Source organism: Thermobia domestica, chromosome 2, assembly GCF_964235325.1.
Source record: "Thermobia domestica chromosome 2, izTheDome1.hap1.1, whole genome shotgun sequence".
Lineage (NCBI taxonomy): Eukaryota > Metazoa > Arthropoda > Insecta > Zygentoma > Lepismatidae > Thermobia > Thermobia domestica.
In genome coordinates, this window is record NC_137455.1 from 82,783,808 (window position 1) to 82,806,258 (window position 22,451).

The 22,451-nt window shown below is 34.2% G+C and overlaps 1 protein-coding gene across 4 annotated transcripts in view; it reads left to right on the forward strand.

Annotated features, from left to right (window-relative positions):
• Positions 1-772: 772 nt before the first annotated feature.
• Positions 773-22,451, forward strand: part of Fbw5 (F-box and WD repeat domain containing 5) — a 35,744-nt gene continuing 14,065 nt past the window's right edge. Inside the window, exons 1-5 of one of the 4 annotated variants that reach the window (XM_081743207.1) lie at positions 773-928; positions 10,034-10,138; positions 12,495-12,826; positions 15,889-16,046; positions 20,346-20,523. In XM_081743207.1, coding sequence (XP_081599333.1) covers positions 12,514-12,826; positions 15,889-16,046; positions 20,346-20,523 — 649 coding nt within the window. In that variant the 5' untranslated portion in view covers positions 773-928; positions 10,034-10,138; positions 12,495-12,513. Of the gene's footprint in view, positions 929-1,150; positions 1,284-10,033; positions 10,139-12,494; positions 12,827-15,888; positions 16,047-20,345; positions 20,524-22,451 lie in introns of those variants that run through there. The other 3 variants (XM_081743216.1, XM_081743225.1, XM_081743198.1) reach the window with 3 other exon arrangements.

A 22,451-nucleotide genomic window follows, 5' to 3' on the forward strand; every position in this document is an offset into this window, starting at 1 on the left:
TGCACCTCTAAACAATAAACACCAAAGTTCATAGATTTTCAAGGAGATATTTTATTTCAATTTAAATGAAGAATAATATAAGCTAGATAGAATAACGTATGTGTGTATATATATGAATTGTGTTTCTTAATAATATAGTAAGCTCTGAGGTTTCTTGTTCGGAGTGGCACTACTACAAGTACCTGGAATATTTATTTATACATCTGAATAAATGACCGTTGCGCTTCTGAAAACAAGAATTTTAGGAATGATCCAAGAAATGGATCAAAATATTGCCATCTTCGCCAATAATTAGATGTTGGGTCAGGAGCCACAAAATTTTTGAATGGCCTTTAAATGGAGTTTCCGTATATATTACTTAATAAGCACTTCATACTGAGTTAAGTGATAATTTTGGTTAGATACACTATATGCAGTTCTCCAGATAAAAGACGTGCAAGAAAACGTTTGGTTGAATGAAATATATTGATTTTTTTTTTATCAGGGGCCACAAAAATTTTGAATGGCCCCTAAATCAAGATTTTGTACTTTTTTGCGGAATAAGGACATCATACTGAGTTAAATGGTAGTTTTGGTTTGGCTGCATTATATGTAGTTCTCGAGATATAAAGCGTACAAGAAAATACTTGATTGAATGAAATACATCCTGTTTGAAAAAGAATATATGTCTACGGTTGCGGGCCTGTTTTGTGTTGATATGAATACTTTCTACGATAGCCTTCATATTACTATAATTGTTTGTTGTAAACACTGTCCTTAACTAAGCTTAGTGTTCAATATAGTTTTTATAAAGCTTCCTCTTCTTTGTTATAGTATGTGAAAATAGGATACTTTAGTGAATGATCTACGAAAAAAAAAAAACTAATTTATTTTTGATAGGAAATGTCAAAGATTAGTAATTGTTAGAATGGTAGCCAGAAAATTATAGGTAAGCTCCGTCAATTTAATGAAGACTTGTATGTGAACTAATACAGAAAAGGCTGATATACTTAAATTCAACATAAACATAATGAGTAGTCTAATATACTGCTCTTTTTATGCGTATTTGAATGGATAGGATACATCTTTCGAAAACATCTCACGTAGAAACATAATCTTTCAGATTGTGAGTGTAACGTTTCAGTGATATTCTTCATAAGATAATGAAACTGCTTAGTGAATAATTGAAAGTTTAACTGACGTTGGAAATAGGGCCTGAGTGTAATCGGTGCTAGATTGTTTTATGGACACATACAAGTAAAATGTACGGAAAAATATCAAATGTTCTTTCAAAAGAGTAACATGTAAGTAGTGAAAATGTGTGCAGAATTTACGTCTTGACATCCCTAATAATGTTAAAGAACTTAATCCAAAGCGTACCCTTCTAAGCACGTAAAAGTTCATAAGGAAGCGATGATAGACAATTTCTATGTGAATGCAATAGATTAAGCCACGATCCGTAACGATAAGGCTGTCCCTCAAATACAGCATCTAGTAACATGAGAAATACGATGTATTTCGATTACCTTGCTTATGCAGTCGCTTACGGGTCATGGTCGATAATTCCGCCGTACCAAACCTATGTACTAAGTGAAAGAAACCAACGCTAATTATCCGCAAATGGCGGTCACAGATTAGACACACATGAACCTCTTTCCAACGTTTTATCTATTTATTTGTTGTTGGGCCGCGGTGGCTCAGTGGTAGAGCGTTTACCTCTGGTGCATGGGGTCCTTGGTTCGATGTCAGCTCGAGCTAAGTAAGCTTTGTGGTATATAAACCGTGTGCCTGGGTTTTCTCCCGTTTCCTCCTACTTTTTTCATTCATCTCTCATCATCACCGTCACCTTTAGCTCAGCTGGCATAAAAGTGGGACGTAAAACTTAAATATTTCATTTCATTTTTCATAATTACTTGTTATTTTAATGTACCGTACCTAGAAGTACTCCTCGTTCACTTCCATTATTCACACCGTTTATCATAAGTATTTCTTATTTTCATGCTTTCTTTGCTCTTCACTAGATTTTTATTCCTACGTATTGTGTTATTGTGCAAAGTTAGTACTTTCCAACTGTTTAATGTTACAAACTACGCACTGTTTAGAAATAACGAAAACAATCCTTACTATCTCATTTTCCAACCAACACTATAATCAACCATTAGTGGGTAGGGTAAAGGGGAAGCCCCCTATCAAATTCATGTCTGTGAAACAAAAATAATACGACTCATAAGAAAATACGATGCTTGTTTGGATGAAGGAGCCCAAAAGTAAGTAGAAAATAGTTTTACAGGAGAAATGAGTTGAAGTAAATGAAGCGTACCGGTAATTGTTCTGTGTCTCATTTAAGCATGGAATAGAAGTACATTTTATAGAAATGAGAAATGCTGTAGAGACTATCTGTACTTAACGGAAGCGCGCATAAGGAATATGATACATTCATGTAAGTAGTTAGCTCCAACTTAACCTAACGTAAATTAGCGTAATTGTACATTTTTTGAAAATGAAAAGCTGTCCCCCGTCAGCTAAATACTTATTTCCTGTACAATAGGTTGCACACAAGAAGATACTTATATTAATAAAAACTTAGCAGAAAATGCAGTCTTAATTACTTAAAAAGTGTTTCTTAAGTTGAAGTTGCATGAATGTGTACATATTTACTTTAGGAGGATTGTTAAATATAACTAAAATGTGAGCACATATGGCATCAAAATTGCAGTGCATAAAACGAATCGTTGACAACCCAAACCAACTTGTGCTAGATGACCACTACAAAGCAAGAATGCTTTATCATCCTGACACCCCGTGTAGAGCCGCCTCTACGAAAAATTACAACATTTGTCCGTTCGTTCCTGCAGATATCTCGAGCTTTGCTGAGTTGAAACCTTTTGTAGGGTAATTTCTACACTTCAAATTGTCATCAGACAAACGATAGCAGAAGCGCCTTATGTTGTGCAATTAGACAGCAGTTAAGATTCTTCGTGCTTCATATTGCGATTTCCTCTGGGCGTCAGGAGGATATAACGAGTCAAGGTATGAGCGCCATATGGGAAAAACTATCGCAGTGAGGGTTGCTTCCGTAGGGAATAGACGCGTTAGCGACGATGGGTAATTGGGTGTACGTATAAACTAGAATGGTGAAATAATCACTAAATGGGTAAAAAGAAAAATAACCTTTTATGTGGCGACTTGCTCGTGGTGTGCTATGAGTTATTTTCAGAGCATAATAAGGTATGAATACAAGCGAAGCGCTGGACAGTAGTTGACGAGTTGTTAGCAATTAGAAAGCTAAATCATTTATTTAGTCTTTTAGATCGAAAAACTTTCGAATAAAACTCATAGTGAAACCCAACTGAAAAAAATCAATAGAAAAAAGCAGTTTTAGCCTAAAAGCTCCAATTTTTTACCAAAAGCATAAGTAAACGGCATAGGAAATCACTCCTAAGGCACATATTTAACATATATTTGTCATAAACAAAATACCGGTAATAAAAGACCATAATGCAGACAAAATACAAAAAAAGAGTAATAATGATATTTTTATGAAATTGTTGTGCGTATTGCATAACCAAATCATTATCAGAACTTCAAGCCCCGATGTGAGCCACGTAAACATCTCAATGACCTCCAAAGAATCTGAAAAAAACTGCACTTCGTGCGTCCTCGGGAAGTGACGAGGCGTGACGTATACTATATCCAAAATGTTTTTCGGTACACCCTAACGAAGAAGCTCGAGTCTATTGTTTCTACTGTCAGTATATAGTTGAACAGTATCTCACTCTTTATGCTTCTTATTTACAAAAATGATTACCAATTTTAGTGGGTTTTTTTTATTTATTTATTTATTTTTTTTTACAGATTTAAAATAGATTCAAAAATAAAATTGAGGTTGAGATGAAGACTAGAATTATATAATTAAGGAAAGGAACTTACTAAATGCATAGTGCTTATTGCTTTGTTGTATCAACTATTTAGACTTGATAATATTCTTATCTTGTGTATCCATTCTGAAGAAATGAAGACAAGAAGTCTAAAAAGTGATCATCAGTTTTGGGTCATTCCATGTGAAATCAGCAAAGCCCACAACCCGACCGTCTTAGATTTTTACCAAATTTTAGTATTTCGTAGGGATGGTCGAGATATGGAATTGTGTAAAGTTGTAGCTTCCTGTGTGACGAAGTTTCTGAATTATGGGGGCTCAAAATACGAAAAAGTCGTCAACTTTGGTACATACACGAAAATTTGGACAACACTGCTCTTGATCTAATTAGCGTAGGAAGCTGATTCTTGTTTTGTTTGAAAGAACATAAAATAAGCTTCCCAACGATATATCGCATGCCTAGTTTTGGAAGAATATCTATTTATGGTCACCCAGTATGTCCTTTTGACCTTGAACTTTTGAAAATACATATCTTCCATTTTTCTAAAACTCGTATATAATTTACACACAAGGCTACTCTATAACATAACGGAAATAGAAGTTGGGGCAGTAATGGAAACTTTCAATAAAATTGTTTTTTTAGTAACAATTTGTTTGTACCAGACAGAGTTTTAATGTATAAAGCAGTTTGCAACACTGTATTTAATGTACTAATAATAATAAAAAAAAACAGCCATCGTGTCCAAGCTGGAAAAGAGTTTGTTCTTTTAAAAAAATAATGTACCACGAAAGCCACAAGAGTGACGCTTCCGCTTCGTAATTCTTATCAGTGACATATTTTAAGTTCATATGTTTTATATTTTGCCTTGCCCAATCATATAATTGTTTTGGTGTTATTATCTGGTCACTATAAGGTCTTTTCAGACTTGCTCTTGCAAGAAGTCTCTTTCAAGTGTCCCGAGTCCATCACGTGCGGCGGCAGAAAAAAAAAAAAAAAAACAGATACGGAAAAATCGCTTTAATGTATCTAATATTGAAGAAGTTCTTGTGATTTTTGTAATTAGCTGCTGCTCCATCGGAGAAATAGAATAATTTTGTTTCGGACTTTCAGAACCGAATTTAGCTCTCAGAAAGGTAATAAGTATTTTCTGCAATAGGTGCACTAAAATTGTATCATGTTTGAGACAGTCGCATACGACGATCACATTGTCAGCTATAACTGTAGACGTCTGGAGATTTCTGGAGTATAAGCAAAATAGTTGCTTGCCCGTTATTCCAGTGGAAACCTTGTGACACTTCTAGGAAAACGAACGAACAATTTTCTGCAAAATCGGAAAGAACAATGCACTGTTTATCAAAAAGTTTTTCTTTCAGATCCTTAAGATATGAAGATTGTTGATGAGTACCGTCAAATGGGGTGAATAGAAACATGGGGGTGAATAGAAACAAAACTCCCAGATTAGTTTTGGATTTATCTGAACGATAAATTAATCAACAAAACTGAAATTTCTTAACATAGTCTTATATGGCTAAAGTGTTCACAGCAGAGATAAAATGTTTTAGTGAGTTGGAAACACTGCGATAGACGGCAGCAGCGTTAATATGTTACTGAAATCCTACACGGTATTTTGGCGCTCCTCAAACTTTCTTGATAAGTACGACATTTTCATATTTGTTGCATTTGAACATATGCCTATTTTGTAGTTTGTTGTTTCATTTACTGACGTTCATAGTAAAAGTTTTCCTTTTGTAAATTATTTTTAATCAAAATTTAACTTTACTGGGTTATTGTTATGATTTTTAATTAGTGGGGTGAATAGAAACACTTCTTGAGGAGTGGAAAATTCTTGAGAAGCGGAGAAAAGGACAGGAATGAATCAACAATCTCTAAGAACAAATTTCCGAGTCTTCTGAAAAATAAAAAAAATGTGTGACAAACTGAAGGAGGAAAATATCAGGGCTGGATTTCAAAAGTGTGGAATTTTTCCCCTTTGTCGAGACCAAATACTGAGGATGCTGCCAAAAAGAGACAATGAACGAGAAGAAACAGAACAGCAAAAGACATCTCAGACTGTAAACCGCCCCCTTATGGATCTTCTCAAGAGCATGAGAGAATATGAAAAAATTAAGCAAGGAAAGAAGAGAGTACGAATAGATGTTTCTGGTAAGAGTTTTGGTTTGTTTTCTGAAAATGATACATTTTCATCAAATCACAACGAAACTCAACCTATCCTTGTATTGTCGGAAGAGGAGAAAGACAACACTCCAGAAGACAACATTCCAGACGATCACGAACTAGATGATGGTTTTCTAAAGCTGGTGATTTTGCTGTGGTAAAGGTTTATGAGAAGCTAAAGCTCGATGATACTATTCACTACCCAAGTGTGAAAATGTGAACATGATGGATAAGTGGGAGTGTTTTATAAGAGAGCACATAAACAATGAAATTTTCAGAAACTTCTGAAGAATCGTTCTTACTACATGAGGATATTGTTACGAAACTGTTGGGTTTTATTAGGAGTTCGTCAGCACGCTTTAAGTATATGATAAGTTTCTGGCTCCTTCGTGGCTAAGCGGTTAGCGTACGCGTCTTTGGCGAGAAAGACCCGGGTTCGATTCGCGGCGGGAACTCATGTGGTTCTGATTCCACGTTAATCAGTAGGTCCACGTCTCATGTAGCCTCGCTGCTGAACGGGACGTTAACCTTAAAATCAACTCAACTCATGATAAGTTTCCCTGGTGATTTCAGTGGTTTAAATCTTATTCAAATATCATCAAAACGGTATGGTCGTTTGTACCTATATTGTGCATTGTATTGTTTTGTAAGTTTGTAACTTATGTAATACTGGTCTTATTGAACTTATATCTTGCAGGTATCAAATAAATAGTTCGTTTGAACAAATACGCTGTTTCTTTTTACCTTTCCAACAGTATAAAAGAAACAACAATGAAAATAAAGTCATTGTTTCTATTCACCCCTATCCATGGGATCAATAGAAACATTAAGAAAAATCAAGGTGAAGAAAAGTGGAGTTGATAAATTAATATGACGTTTACTGAAGTTCATTAGCATATTAAGACCTGTTTCTTGGAATAATCTGATACGCGAAATCTTTAACATCACCAGACTTATATACTCATATAGCCAAAAATGTGTTTCTATTCACCCCATTTGACGGTAAGTTATTTTGCTGTACGACCCATGTAGTTAGTGCAGTGAAATTCTTCCTGATGTTTTCTGACAGGTCAACTTTTTGGAAGTACAGTTAGCAATTTTACTTGCACACTTCTATCCGCTGTTCGAATTATTTCTTTCAACTGCATTATAATGTCACTTTCTGGTGCATTTTGCTTCCCATGCTCTGTAGAAATGTCTATAATAATTTTGTGATCTTTCGAGCTGCGGTTCAGAGATGCTAGCGCACTTTCTTTGACGCAGTGCTCAATATCACTATTTCCAGCATCGGTGCTGCTAATCATCACGCTATCTGTTATTACAAGGTGTTGCTAGATTCTTACGACAGGAATCACAATTTTTAAATCCATCTCTTAGAGATGAACACTTTGAAATCATCCACGGCATCATATTTCTTAAATTTCTTTTGACATTCCCATGACCTTCTATATTAAATGCATTGTAGCAAACTGTCTTCTTGAATCTTGACGATGACATTATTCTGATATAATAATTCGTTAAATAAAAATGACCATTGGAATACTGACTTAAGAAACACCACAATCAAGCTTCTGTTTTCAAGTACAAAGTCAGCACCAGCACATAAACACCTCAATCGTGCATTTGAACGTGTGGAATCAGTCGTCCATCAACACATTCCTCTAAGTAACGTATCCACAACTCAATCTTCCAAACCTTTCTGTAGCAGATGACTGCGCAATCTAACATGCGGTTGTGCAATGTTACAGTGTTGCAAAGTACTTTATACATTAAAACTGTCTGGTACAAACAAATTGTTACTAAAAAAAACAATTTTATTAAAAGTTCCCATTACTGTCCCAACTTCTATTTCCGTTATGTTATGGAGTAAGCTTGTGTGTAAATTATATGCGAGTTTTAGAAAAATCAAAGATGTGTATCCTCAAAAGTTCAAGGTCAAAAGGACATACTGGGTGACCATAAATAGATATTCTTTCAAAATTAGGCATGCGATATATCGTTGGAAAGCTTATTTTATGCTCTTTCAAACAAAACAAGAATCAGCTCCCTACGCCAATTACATCAAGAGCAGTGTTGTTCAAAAGTTTCGTGTATGTTCCAAAGTGGGCGATTTTTTCGTATTTTTGAGCCCCCATAATTCAGAAACTTCATCACACAGGAAGCTACAACTTTACACAATTCCATATCTCGACCATCCCTACGAAATACTAAAATTTGATAAAAATCTAAGATGGTCGGGTCAGAAATCCCTGTTTAATTTTTTGATTTCACATGGAATGGCCTTTTCTGGAATGTCGATGTTATATTCAACCGTAGCTAATTTTCCGATAATTTATGTTTAATTAATTCTTCTAAGATACCCCACAGGAAGGAAAATAGGGGTCATAATGTCTTAATCGTAAAGCGCTCACCTCTGGTTTATGGGGTCCTTCGTTCGATCCCATTCCCTGCCAAGTGACCTATGTTGTGGACAAACACCACATGCATTGTTTTTTGCCTGGTTCTTCTGTCTCCTTCCATTTTCTTCATGCATTATCATTATCACAGTCTCCCTTAGCCTCGGGGTATAATCATGAATTGTTAAACTAGAAATTTCATTTCATTTAGAACATTTTGAAAATAGTTTAATTATTTCACAATAAAAACTACTTAAAATTATGTATATTTGATCACAGTTAATTTCGAGTAACTGTCACTTCTGTTGCTGTTCGCCGGCACACACCTTCGAAATGTTCACTAATAAGGTCCTAAAGAAATTGTAGCAGCTTTGTAAATTACCAAATTAAATACGTTATTTTGTCACTCTTTCGTACACTCCAAATACCAAAGTTACATATGTCGGAACTTTCTATTTTCATGGTTAATGTTACGGAAAATAATACCGGATAATTTTCCTTAAAACATTTTAAAATTTATGCCGGAATACTCCGTTTAGTAGTGGAACTAGGTAGATTATCCAGGTTCACTAAACAACTTATAAAATAGCCAAGTCAAAATGTCTTTATACTTTTATTGCAGAAGATGAATACAAAATAAAATAATGAGATTCAATTCTATAACAATTAACAAGATACAGACTAATTCAAACCTCTATTTAACCCAAAAAGAGTAATTTTTTCTATACTATATTCAAGACTGGACTTTTTCCTATCTCACGTAGAATATCAAAATACCTTTAAGTTCGTTTTCGGATTTCTATCTCAGTGAAATATAGATTTTCAAATTTGTCATTTCAATTAATACACCATCCGACTAGTAAATAATGAGACTGATTTTATTGTAAGCAAACAAATGAAGATAATGTAATAATACGTGTTTATTGTTCAAAGTACATCCTTGTTGCGTCAATACAGTGAGTGACACGATCACGAAAGAAATAGAATGAATGACCTCTGCATTTCGGTATATGGTATGTTTCGTAATTCCGTTGTCAGAGCTGCTTGGATGTCTTCAACATTGTCAAAAAAGTCGTTCTTTTAATGGTAAGAAAAAGGCGTGGGTGAGGTTGTGGCTTTTTAAAACTATCCACAAAGAGATAATTAAAAATGTTATGAGGGAAAATTAAAATTACTAACTTTGCATCTGAAAAAAAAAAAAAAAAAAGATAACGGACGTAACAGGACAAGAAAATAAACAATGAGTCCAGTGTGACTGTTCAAGAAGTTACTGAAAAAAGTAACAGAGACTCCTGAAATTATCTTACATATATTTTCACGGTTACAGTGTTAATAATTTTAATTTATAAATATGTATCCTACAGCGTCCATTAGTAAATTTTGTGTGTATGTGTGTTATACCACTGATGAATTATTTTTGTTCGTTAAAGAAATTATTTCGAAAATTAGAAGAGGAGAAAGAGGGTTGGATTTTTGTTTGGTCTTAGTCAGTTGGCAACATGGTTAATTTTCACATAGTAATTTCTAGTAGTAAATTTTTAATTTGCTTGTTATACACGCAAGGAAACATTAAATAAAAATTTATTTTTTTTCTTTCTTTTGTAGTTCAGGACAGTGGTGTCGAGTAGATTTCTGAATGTGTGAGATGCAGGAATGAAGAAGATGGAATCTCATTAATAATGAACCATTGTGATAAAACTCTGTAAAGAGGTTAGAAACTAATCTCTTCAAATAATTGTTATTGTAGAAAGTATTGTCATTATTTTATCGTACAAAGTTCTATCCATTTCCATCCAATAGTACTTTGAAATGTTTTTCATCTTCTATTTGATCCTGTATCAATTGAATGCGTTTAAAATTTTACGTAATTCTTCTGGACTATTACTTCTAATTTTATAACAGTGTATAATTGTTTGTTTCTTAAATTCCGATTTTTTAAAAAGTAAATTCGGAAATCATAATTAGTTCCCGAAATTAAAATAAAAAGCCCAAAATACTTTCCAAAATTAAGAAATAGAAATCCAACAATGGCAAGGAAAATGGCAAAATAAAAGAAGAACACACACGGGTTTCTGGAAAAGAAAATAGATACTAAACTATTTAAAAACTTTAATAGCCTGTAATCAGTTTACTAATCGAATATAAAAATATGGATCATAAGAAATAGAATGTTTCATTTTGCAGTTAATACTTGCAGTTAAAAATTTCTAAAAATTCACAAATTACGCATCCCGTAAAGAACGACATCCAACGACCCATTCATCATGCTTAAATAGTAACAGTGAAACAAAATGATAAACGCAAAACACTATCACACTTTATTCACAGACAGTTTTGTTACTACTACTTCAGAAGACCTTTAAAGCACAAGAAATACTAAAGGGAAATTTATTTTTCACTACACTAGCAGTTTTTCACTTAAGAAAGTGAAAAACACTCAACAATTTCTTAAGATTTTCTAAAGAAAGACTTTGTTTCCTGTCAAAAATAATTTGCTTTAGGTGTGAAAATAAGGTTTCCACATCTACAGATGTCACTGGAGCATACTGGCAAGATAATTTGGAAAGGATTCATTTAATTGTAAACATTTACTTCAGCATCACCTTCCATAGCATTAGCAATATTATTCAATTTTCCAAATTTGAGGTAGTACTTAAAACACGATCACACTTACCGAATGCGCACCCTTGTAACCAGGTACAATACTCTGATCATTGACAGCGTGATTGAAGGTTTCCGGAAAACTAGATGAATTCTGCATTTTTTTTTAAAGCTATGTAATAGCGTCTGACAACTTTGCAAAATATGTGACAGTGAAAGCTAGGTCCTTTTCCAAGGCATTATTAATCAAAATTTGAGTCATCTTAATTGAAGACGCATCATTTTCATCAAAACTATCAGTGTTCCCATTGATGGGTTCGAAGTTCTTAACATAATAGAGAACAACTGTAATCCATGTACCTCATCTCGTAAAACTGTGGGAGCGGGAGTTTAGAGGCTGATTCACGAAAGACACTGGTTCGTGAGGAAGCTTTCAAGAAAAAAAAATTAAAAAAAAAAAAATCTTTTTCGGTTTTGACAAGAGAAGATCAACGTCGGAAAAATGAGGACATGCTTTCTCTGCAATTCTGTCTAGTGCGTGTGCAGACAGGTGATATGCAGCGTACTTGGGAATAGGTCCTTAGGTTTTTGCAGTGCTCTTCATATATGCAGCTCCGTCTGTTACAAAGAAGAAGCCCATTGTGTTTTACTCATATTGGCCACAGAATAGTCATTGATTTTGTAAAAAGCTGTGCAGTTGCTGTACCTTTTCCCCCTTTTAGAAGCGGAATTTCCGAAACACGTTCAGACAATATATTAATAACCTCAGGAATTTACCATGTAATTGTGAAACCTGAAAATAGCACTGGCTCTCTGAGCCATGTTAGTGCAAGGAAAATGAAAAGAGGACACAGTTTTTATTATTATTTTTACAGGATTGATAAATTGCTGAGTTGATATTTTTCAACAACTCTGTCCTTTTCCTGAACATCGATATATACGTATTTTTTAGAAAAAGTCCTTCACTTACAATAAAGGGAATTATGGGAGTTCTTGTTTCAATTAGTTCCTTTTCCTCTTAATCTCTACTAATAATGTGTTATCTCCTGCTGATTTTTTATTGCTCTTGCCTCTAATTACTTTATGTACTTCTTCGTTCATTACACTAATTCTGGATCTTAAACCCATTATTTTTTTCGTAAACATTTCTGAATATTTTTTATTTCATCCTTCACATACACACACACACACATATATATATATAGAATGAGCTTATAAACAAAGAGAAGTTGAATGATTTGAGAACACCTTGTCATGTACCGATTGGTACAGAATCAGTAATAACGTCTCATAGCATTGTTGTTTAAAAGGTCGCCAAATTCCAAATATACCCATTACATGTGAGTACAAGAGAAAATATTCTGAATACTTACAGTACTTCAGAGTGTGAAGTATCATAAAGTACTAATTAGATTTATAATGTAAAGTAACTGTACGTAATATATTTATTATTATTTTTTTCCAGTGCAACTTCGAATAGCGTCATGGCGTCCTCCTATAGCTTTCCGCTGCAATCTGATTCCAGCCCTTGTAGTAGTAAAGAGAAATATGAAGACCTTTGCAGCCCTTCGGAATTTGAAGACTTAAGTAATAGCTGTGAATCAGAGATGGAGATTTCTTGGTCATATTTACCAGATACTGTTCTTCTGCATATATTCCGGTATCTCTCTGCAAAAGAGTTACTGCAAGCCGGTTTAGCATGCAAAGCGTGGCTTCGAGTCTCATATGATGAATTCTTGTGGAAAGATCTGTTCTATAGGGATTTTAATATAGATTTGTCTGTTGGGATTGTACCAGGTAAGGTGTATTTCTTAATTATGTGCGTTAGTGTATAATCGGCAGCACAATGTTGTCCTTCACTTGAACTTATTTGGTTACTTTTCTCCCTGGTAATAACAGTATATAATCTATTCAAAAATAAATGACACTTAATAGACTGAGAGTTATTCTGAATAATACATATTATTTCTTGAAACATTCGAGAAACTCGGCATAATCATTGCAGCTGCTGTACTAGATTTATTCTTTCACTGTTTTATTATTTTAATGTATCGTTATCGACTAAAGTAAATAGGGTATGCCGAGATAATAGAGATATTATCTTAGTATGTGATTACTGCTAATGTTTTATTGTGTTGAAATAGGAAGTTTGGTGAACAATAAATATTTACTGTAAGAAAATTAGCGCGTACTGTATTTGAAAAATAAAAAGGATAGCGTTGGACGGCTATGGGAGTAGTTGAGGCCGATTTTAAAAAATTTAGCGGTGTTCTTATTATGGACATTGGATTGCCTAACATAACAGCTAGGTTGTAGTATATGCCACGTGGTCTGAGTGAAAGAGCACCGAAGAGTGAGAGGGTGTATGGCTGTTTTGGGAGCGAACTGGGTAACCTAGAGGTTGACGCATCAGCATGGTACGCCGAAGATCATGGGTTCTAATCGCGGTCCAGTCATGCAGTTTTTCACTCTTTGTGTATTATTGAAATAGCACCTGTGGAGATTTGGTGTGTAAAAATAAATTTAAATCGGTTTTCTTCTTCTTTCATTGATATAATATATATTACGTATTTTTATAAATAAGAATTATATGTGTACAGTTACCGGCAAAAATAAATATACAGACCTTACTTTTTAATATATATATATATATATATATATATATATATCAATAACCTCGGAATTAATTTACCAGTTGGACTAGTTTTCGATACATAACAAAGAATTACGTTGTCCTTATAACAAAATAAATATTGAACTAAATGTGTGCTCTACTCGTTGCGAAACTTGATGGTGTATACAGGGCCGGATCCAGGATTCTCTGAGGGGGATGCACCAATAACTACCAGTACATTTGAATTAAATTTGAGTTTTTTAAATGCCTTTAGGCATCTGTGATGTGAATGAGGAATTCCTTTGGAAATGCTAAATCTGGTCTCGAATAATTCTTTTGATGATGAAATTGACAAACTATTTATTTTGCAAAACTCACTGCTAGCTTCTCACTTTAGGTAGTGTATATCTACAACGAGGGGGGGGATGCACGTGCACCTTTGCACCCCCCTAAGTCGGGCCCTGACCTATATAATAATAATAATAATCTTTATTTTAGTGCCGCGAACAGCTTTTGGCAAAAATATAGCACGTGGTATCATAGTATGCGATGGAATAATAATACTACTAAAAATAAATAATAAGTAAGAAAACAATAAAAAGAAGGGTACTAATATAAAACACAATGTAGATAAAAGTCAGTTAAGCAGAAATAATTCCTGATCAACGCAGTAAAACTTATCAAGTTTTCCATCCATCTAAAACAACAAGAAGCTAAGAACAGCAGTCATAAAATTAATGTTTCTAAACGTCATTGATTAAAAACTATCAGTCAGATCACATAAAACTTTCTCATTGTTTAATACAATAAGTCTAAAATGAGCTTAAAGAATATGTCAATCTTTTTAAAATTTCACATTTCCAATTCAGAGGAACTAAAATCATGGTATTTCTTATGCTATGATTTGGCACTTTAAAACCTATGTTTTGTAAACAATATTCACTGATATAAATGTTATCTAGTATTTTTTGCATATATACTCGGTCGAAATTTTTTCGTCTATTCATAAGGCTTTCCATACCTCAATAATCAATCCAATATTCATAACTATGTGAGTAATAGCTCATTTTCATTTTAAAACATAGCAGTCGAATAAAACATTTTTGCACAGATTCAATCTTGTTTGTCAAAGTTTTAGAAATGCTGTTCCAAATTACCGAACCAAATTCTAATTTTGGTCTTACAAGTAATTTATATAGAAATACATACGTTTTATCTCTTTGAAATGCAGGCCACTGTTTAAAAATAAAACCTATTATCCTTCTGGCACCTTGTACAATACAATTTATATGATTAGAAAACTTTAACTGGCTGTCAAATGTAATACCTAGGTCTTTAATAATGCTTACTTTCTCAATTTGTACACCATTGACCTCATATTTACTGACATAATAGTGAGTTTTATTGGTGTATGTCATAAATTTTGTTTTCTTATTATTAATTTTTAGAAAATTATTTCTACACCACGTGTTTACTGCATTTAAATCGTTTTGCAGTAAATAATTATCAAACTCATTGTTGACTAATCTGAACAACTTCATATCGTCAGCATATAGGAGAATTTTAGAGTATTTTTATTTTTCTGTAAGGCCATTTAAAAATAAAGAAAATAAGAGTGGGCCCAAGGGCGACCCTTGTGGTATTCCGTTTTCTACATAGCCTACACTAGAATGTACAGGTGTTCTGTTTGACAGATAGATTTCAAACCAGCGAATGTACAAAGGTGACAAACCAATATTTGATAACTTGCTAATGAAATACTTATTACTGACAGAGTCAAAAGATTTTGATATATATCTATGTATATTACATCGACTTGCAATTTATTTTTCAGTGCGTTATAGGTAAAGTTATATCATAGGTAAAATATAATATTAATTGTCCAGGATTTTGGAAAATATTTACCTCTCCATTAACCCACTTAGAATATAACACAAGTGTCTTAGTTTACAGAATACAGTTTATTATAGAGTTTACAGAATATAACACTTGAGTTTTTAATATAACACAAAAGATAAATTTTTGTAAAGAATAGATTCTTACCTCAGTGTTTTTAAAATGAATTTAAATGCTAACGTTTCAACTGCTTAATTTTTACATTTATCTTCAGAGCCAAAGCTATGGCAGAATGTTAGCTTACAGTTCATTTTTACGTGAAGGACGTTGAGATAGGAATCTGTTATTGAGCTGTATTACATACGAAAGATGTTCGAAATATTTAGATTTGTTATTCATATGATTGTAGGAAAGTCCTCGTGGTTAGCTGAGTACAAGCGTTTAGTATATCACACTCCAGTTGTAGAGACGGAAGTGTTAGAAGAACACGCTCATCAGGTGCTGCATGTTAGCTTTGCTCACAACGGAAAAATGTTTGCAACGTGTTCCAAGGATGGTTACATATTGGTAGGTATTTTTTCACAAGTGGTGTTCATTAACTTTTGCAGAGAAAATTAAAAGGGAAATGTGTGTGTGTGTGTGTTTTGCTATAATCTTAAAGCTAGGTAAAGAATAATGTACATTCATTTTTGTGATCAGATATGAACGAGTATTTCTCAAGAAATTTCAACCTGTCCATTTAAAAGAAACTTTTTTATTTTATTTATGTTTTTTTTTTTTTTTTTTTTTGCTTTTGTTTTGCCCTTTATTTGATTTTCTTACAAAAAAAAAAAAAAAAAAAAAAACTGAAAGAAAAACAGTATATGCCGTACGCGATCCGATCTTAAGTAAACTTGGGACTGAGGTAGACATTGACTTGCGTATTACTCATGTGAAATATTTTCCTGTGCAGATCTTTGGTTCCGAGTTATAAGGCATCGAAGTTGGGGTGTAGAGTTAGTAAAATTTTCTCAAAACTAAATTTAAAAAAGAAAAAAACATGATTTATTGGTATTTAGAACAAAAACTAGGGCAAAATTCAGTACATGGAGCAAACCTGTCAAACGTTAAAATCAGATCACGCATTTACCTGTTACACGCTTAGTAAATCCAGATTTGCTAAAATTAATGAAGGACACTTTCTCCGCAGTTGGGAAACTCGTTATAGATTTTTTTCGTTTGTTTCTTAACATGTAAGTAGTCACGTAGGCCCAGCTACTTTTTACTAGTATTTCTTAAAATAAATGTTTCACTAGAGTGTTATTATTTGCAATGCCGTGACTACTTTCAATACACAGAAGAAAAAGGACATCGCCTTAGAAAATATTATTATTTCATTGCTTTCGTAAGAGCCTTGCAGATATACGGAACAACTTTAAGGATATATATATATATATATATATATATATATATATATATATATATAGGGTGAGTCAAAATAAGTGTTACAACCCAGTATCTCGCGAACTATACATCAAATAAGAAAAATATTAAGCGTCAATGTACAATACGGAGGGGCCTAAAAAATGAGTCAAACACGAGATTCCCCCTGCTTCCCATTTTGGGGGGATGGGGTGTACGTGAAATTTTCAAATGGGAACATAGATCGAGTAATACCTCGTTCGAAAGAGCATGGAAAATTGAACAATTTTTGATATGGGGCACCATTTTCAAGATGGCCCCCAAAAATGGTCCTGTATCATAAAATTTCCAGTACTTATAAATCAGAAACGGCTGAGTAGAAAACGGTGGAACAAAAAATGAAAAATGAAAAAGCTATAGGCAACGTGGAATGGCAATGTTGCGTTGTCACTAGGGCCCCCATCATGGGGCCCCTGTACCAACTTGAAAATTTCAAATGGGAATATAGGTTGAGTGATACCTTGTTTGATAGATCATGGAAAGCCAAACATCTTAGTACAAAATTTGTTTTGATTTCGGGCAAGCCTGTTTCAAAATGGCCGCCGAAAATGGTTCCACATTCAAATACAAAGCGCAATGTTCAAATTGAGTGTTATACGCCAATATCGTGCGAACTATGCATCAAGTAAGAAAAGTATTAAGAGTCAATGTACAATACCGACGGTCTAAAATATGGGTTAAACATGAGGTTCCCCCGCCTCCCATTTTGGAGGGAGGGATGTACGTGGAATTTTCAAATAGCAACATAGGGCGAGTGATACCTTGTTTGATAGATCCTGAAATACAAAACAGCTTAGTACAAAATTAGGACCTCGTGTTTGACCCATTTTTTAGGCCTGTCTGTATTGTACATTGACTCTTAACATATTTCTTATTTGACACATAGTTCGCTGGATATTGGCTTGTAACACTCAGTTTAAACACTGCGCTTTGTATCTGAATGAGGAACCATTTTCAGCGGCTATTTTAAAACAGGCTTGCCCGAAATCAAAACAAATTTTGTACTAAGCTGTTTGATTTTCCACGATCTATCAAACAAGGTATCACTCGACCTATATTCCTATTTGAAATTTTCAAGTTGGTCCCAGGGTCCCATGATGGGGACCCTGGGGACACCGTGACAACACCATTCCACGTTGCCTATGGCGTTTTCCTTTTTCATTTTTCGTTTCATCTTTTTCTACTCAGCCGTTTCTGATTTATGAGTACTGAAAATTTTATATGATGCAGGACCATTTTTGGATGCTATCTTGAAAACAGTGCCCCATATCAAAAATTGTTCAATTTTTCAAGCTCTTTCAAAGGAGGTATCACTTGACCTATGTTCCCATTTGAAACTTTCACGTACACTCCCCTTCCCCAAAATGGGGAGTGGAGGGAACCTCGTGTTTGACTCATTTTTTTTAGGCCCCTTTGTATTGTACATTGACTTTTAATATTTTTGTTATATGATGTATAGTTCGCGAGATATTGGTATGTAACACTTATTTTGACTCACCCTGTATTGGTGGAAACACACTTAACATTTATCGACAGCTATGTGAAGTTCATGGTAAAGATATGATGAGTGAAAGTGGAGTGAGGCATTAGTGACTCATGTTTAAAGATAGCTGCACAAATGTTCATGAAGACCAATTCCGATTATATTCATCCTGTATTGATTGTATTGTTACTGATGTCAGATAAATTAAAAAAAGAAAAAGCAAAAACATAATTCATTTTTGCTATTTAGAACAAAAACTAGGGAAAAATGCAATACATGGAACAAACCTGTTAAACGTTAAAATCAGATCACGCATTTACCTGTCATTCGCTTAGTAAGTCCAGATTTGCTAAAATTAATGAAGGACACTTTTCCCGCTGTTGGGAAACTCGTTACTAGTATAGATTTTTTTTGCATGTTTATTTTTTAACGTTTAAGTAGTCGCATTGGTTAAGTATTTTAATTATGAATAAAAAATTATGGAGTGGGAACAGACTGATTGACAAAAAAGAGAAGAAAGTACTTGCAAACTTTGGCTGTAAAAAAGCTTAATGCTACTGTGTTTCGGGATAGGAAAGATGTACCATTAGTTAGTTGACTTTTTGGAACGTGGTGCAACAGTTACTGCTGAAACATACCGTATTTGCGTGAATATAGGCAGTACTTTTTTTCCTTACATTTTGGCTTGAAAAGTCATGGTGCGGCCTATAATCGAGATTTTCCCCCACAGATCATAAATCATCAGTTTCAAGATGACATGTACACATATTATTTTGCAGCCTTCAATTTGAATCATTTCAGTTGTAACGACATATTCACATTTCCTGTTTTAAACTACAAATCAAGCAAATCATTTTCCACATCGGGATATTTGCACTTTTGCCCTCGAAATGAACACCAACTTTTCAAACTATTTAAGAGTTTCTCTTCAGTTGCACACAAGCGACAAAGATATCAAATCTGCATCCAGCTTCCCTCTTCCTGTGTTCCTTTGCATAGCTGATAACTTGAAGTTTAAATTTCGCTGTGTAATTAGTACGCTCCTTTCTCAACATCACTTTTCTCGAATAAATCAACTTTGAACTTCCTTACACTGCCTCTTAAATTAGTCACATTACCAGAATTCCCAATACGCAAAACATGTCCTGCTGGTGACGAGTCACCCTTAGTTATACGAGAGTTGAAGAAGGGAAGGGAAAGACATGAAACTGAAAGTACTGTCTGAACTTTCTCGTAAATTTAGTAGTGCGGCCTATAGTCGAGATTTACTTTTTTCTATAATCTCGTGTTAAAAGTTCAGGTGCGGTCTATGTTCGCACGCAGCCTATATTCGCACAAATATGGTATTGTGAAACATTACAGAAGTTGCGAAGAGCAATTGAAAACAAACACCGAGGAAAACGGAGTGCAAAAGTCCTGACAACACCCGCCCACACTTAGGAACTCTTGCTGGCCTTTCATTGGAGGTTTTCGAGCACACACTGTAAAGCTCCGATCTCGCAAAAAAAGTAGCTACTACTTGTTTCCCCACATGAAGACCTGGTTAGCAACGCACAGCTTTGATGACGATGCAGATCTTCAGACTAGCGTGCAGAAATTATTGAAAACGCAGACGGCAACTTTTTATGACAAGGGACTTCGTAAGTTTGTTCGTCGCTATGATAATTGCCTAAACTTGCACGGCGACTATGTCGAAAAGTAGCGAAGGAGTATCGCTTCAAAATGTATATAATAAATAAATAATTACTTTCATTTGTCTTCTTTTTATTCCTAAATGTGAAAATATGAGTTACTTTCTGGATAGACTTCGTATTTTTATAAATTCCTGGGCAATATATCACTTGGGTCAATGTTCATTAATGCTACAGAAATATATATATATATGGCTCAATTTTAATTTCATTTTTCCTATTGTTTTATAGGTGTGGAATTCTAGTTACCCAGCACGAGTAAAGTATCATAAAGACATGAAGACCTTCTGTTGGAAATATACTCAATATTCTCAATTTAATCAATCAGACACTTTACTCTTAGTGTCTGGCGTTCATTTCGGAACACCTCATAGTACCTCTGGAGAAATAGCAGTTTTTAGTCTACATGGTAAGTGTATAATTTTCAAGGCTATTTCTGCTCTGAAAGCATGACATGTTCGTTATGATTGAAGAAAAATAATTGAATATAAAATATTTCAGTTTAACATCGCACGATTTATGCCCTTTAGGCTAAGGCAGAGTGATGATTAACCCTTTAATTAGGAAGCATTGATAGCATTACCATTAAAATATTGAGTTTGCTTTTATGATTGAACCATATCTCCCTGATCATAATTTCGTAATTTTTAAAGTATATTTGTACTTTGGTTACAAAATACAGGGTGCTTATTTCAAAGCAGCATTGCCATAAAATAGGTCTTATGTGTAGCTACTGAACAGCATTGCCCTATTATGGTATAGTATCATAAGAATACTCAGTAATTACCAACAGTTTCGTTGAAATATTTTCCTACAGAGCAAGAAACCACAAATAAAAAATGAAAAAATGATATTTCACGGAACGTAGGAGATAAAACTTCTGCAATACTAAATTGGACTGTCTCCTGTTGACGAAGATTATTAGTATCTAAGCGACCTGCAAATCATGTATATGAATATTGTATGAAAGCAGTAATGCCAGTTAAGTGATCACTGAAGTTATAATTCGTGCGGATAACGCAATAGAATGCGATGTTGCTTGAGAGCAACACTACCCAATAAGGGGTTAAGGTAAGTGAATGATGATGGAAGCATTGGTGGAATGAGATTGTGGGAGGAAACGGGAGTACGTCGAGAAAATCCACGGACAGGATGTATTCAATCACAAACTTACTTGCCCGATGATTGAACCAGGGACCCCACTCACCAGAGGTAAGCGCTCTATCACTGAGCTACCATGCCCCTAAGGAAAAATAATACTGTATTGGTTTCATCTCGCCATCGTGAAATGTAATATCATACACAATTATCTTAATCGCTCTTAATGAATATCGTGAAATTGAATATATATGTATATTAAAAAAGTATTAAAGAATGTGTATTTTCATCTCTTCGTTTAATCTTATTTTCGAAGTCAACACGAAAATATAGTAATATTATTTTGATTAGAAAGCTTTTAAAAGTCGTGATGAAAACAAAAATCGTAACTTATTAATTTTGAATTAGAAAACCGTAATTTCCTTTTCGAATGAAAATCCTTGCATTCATCGTAAAAATATTGTGAAAATGATAAACATGTGAATTTGCAAAGCACTAGAGGAAGGATTAGGAACACGAACATATCTCCTGTTTATATTCTAACAGATGTGTGGTTCCCCCTTAAGAATAAGAACGTCAACTTGTAAGCGCCTGTAAGATTGATGTTACTCTACAGTTAATGCTAAGAACTCAACAGACTTTTCATGTTCAGGTTCTTAAGAAAGAACCCCAAATTTAAAGCTATATAGCTATATGTATATAATTAATCTTCTTTTTGTATATTTATAATTTAATGTAACTTTTATTTTATTTACAACATCAACAATATATATATATATATATATATATATATATATATATATATATATATATATATATATATACGAGGGGGGGGGGTCAAATGAAAACCATAAAAGTAGAAATAAAAATCCGCATATGGCGCCAGTGAGCTGTAAGTTGGCAGCAGCCGGCAGATGCACAAACACCGGCGCAACAACAGTTCCAAAATGGCAGCCCCACTAGCCACATGCACCAGCGAGGAGCAGCGTTCTGTGATTCGGTTTTTGCGAAGCGAAGGTGTGAAACCGATTGACATTTTTAGGCAAATGAAGGTTCAGTATGGAGATGCGTGTTTGTCACAGCCGATGCTCCACGCCCCGGCCAGGCTCGGCGCGTAGTGACTCCAGAGACCATTGCAGCCGTTGAAGCCACAGACGTAACACCATTTGCAACTTTCCGGCACCATTCATAGATTTGTGGCTGTGACAAACACGCATCTCCATACTGAACCTTCATTCG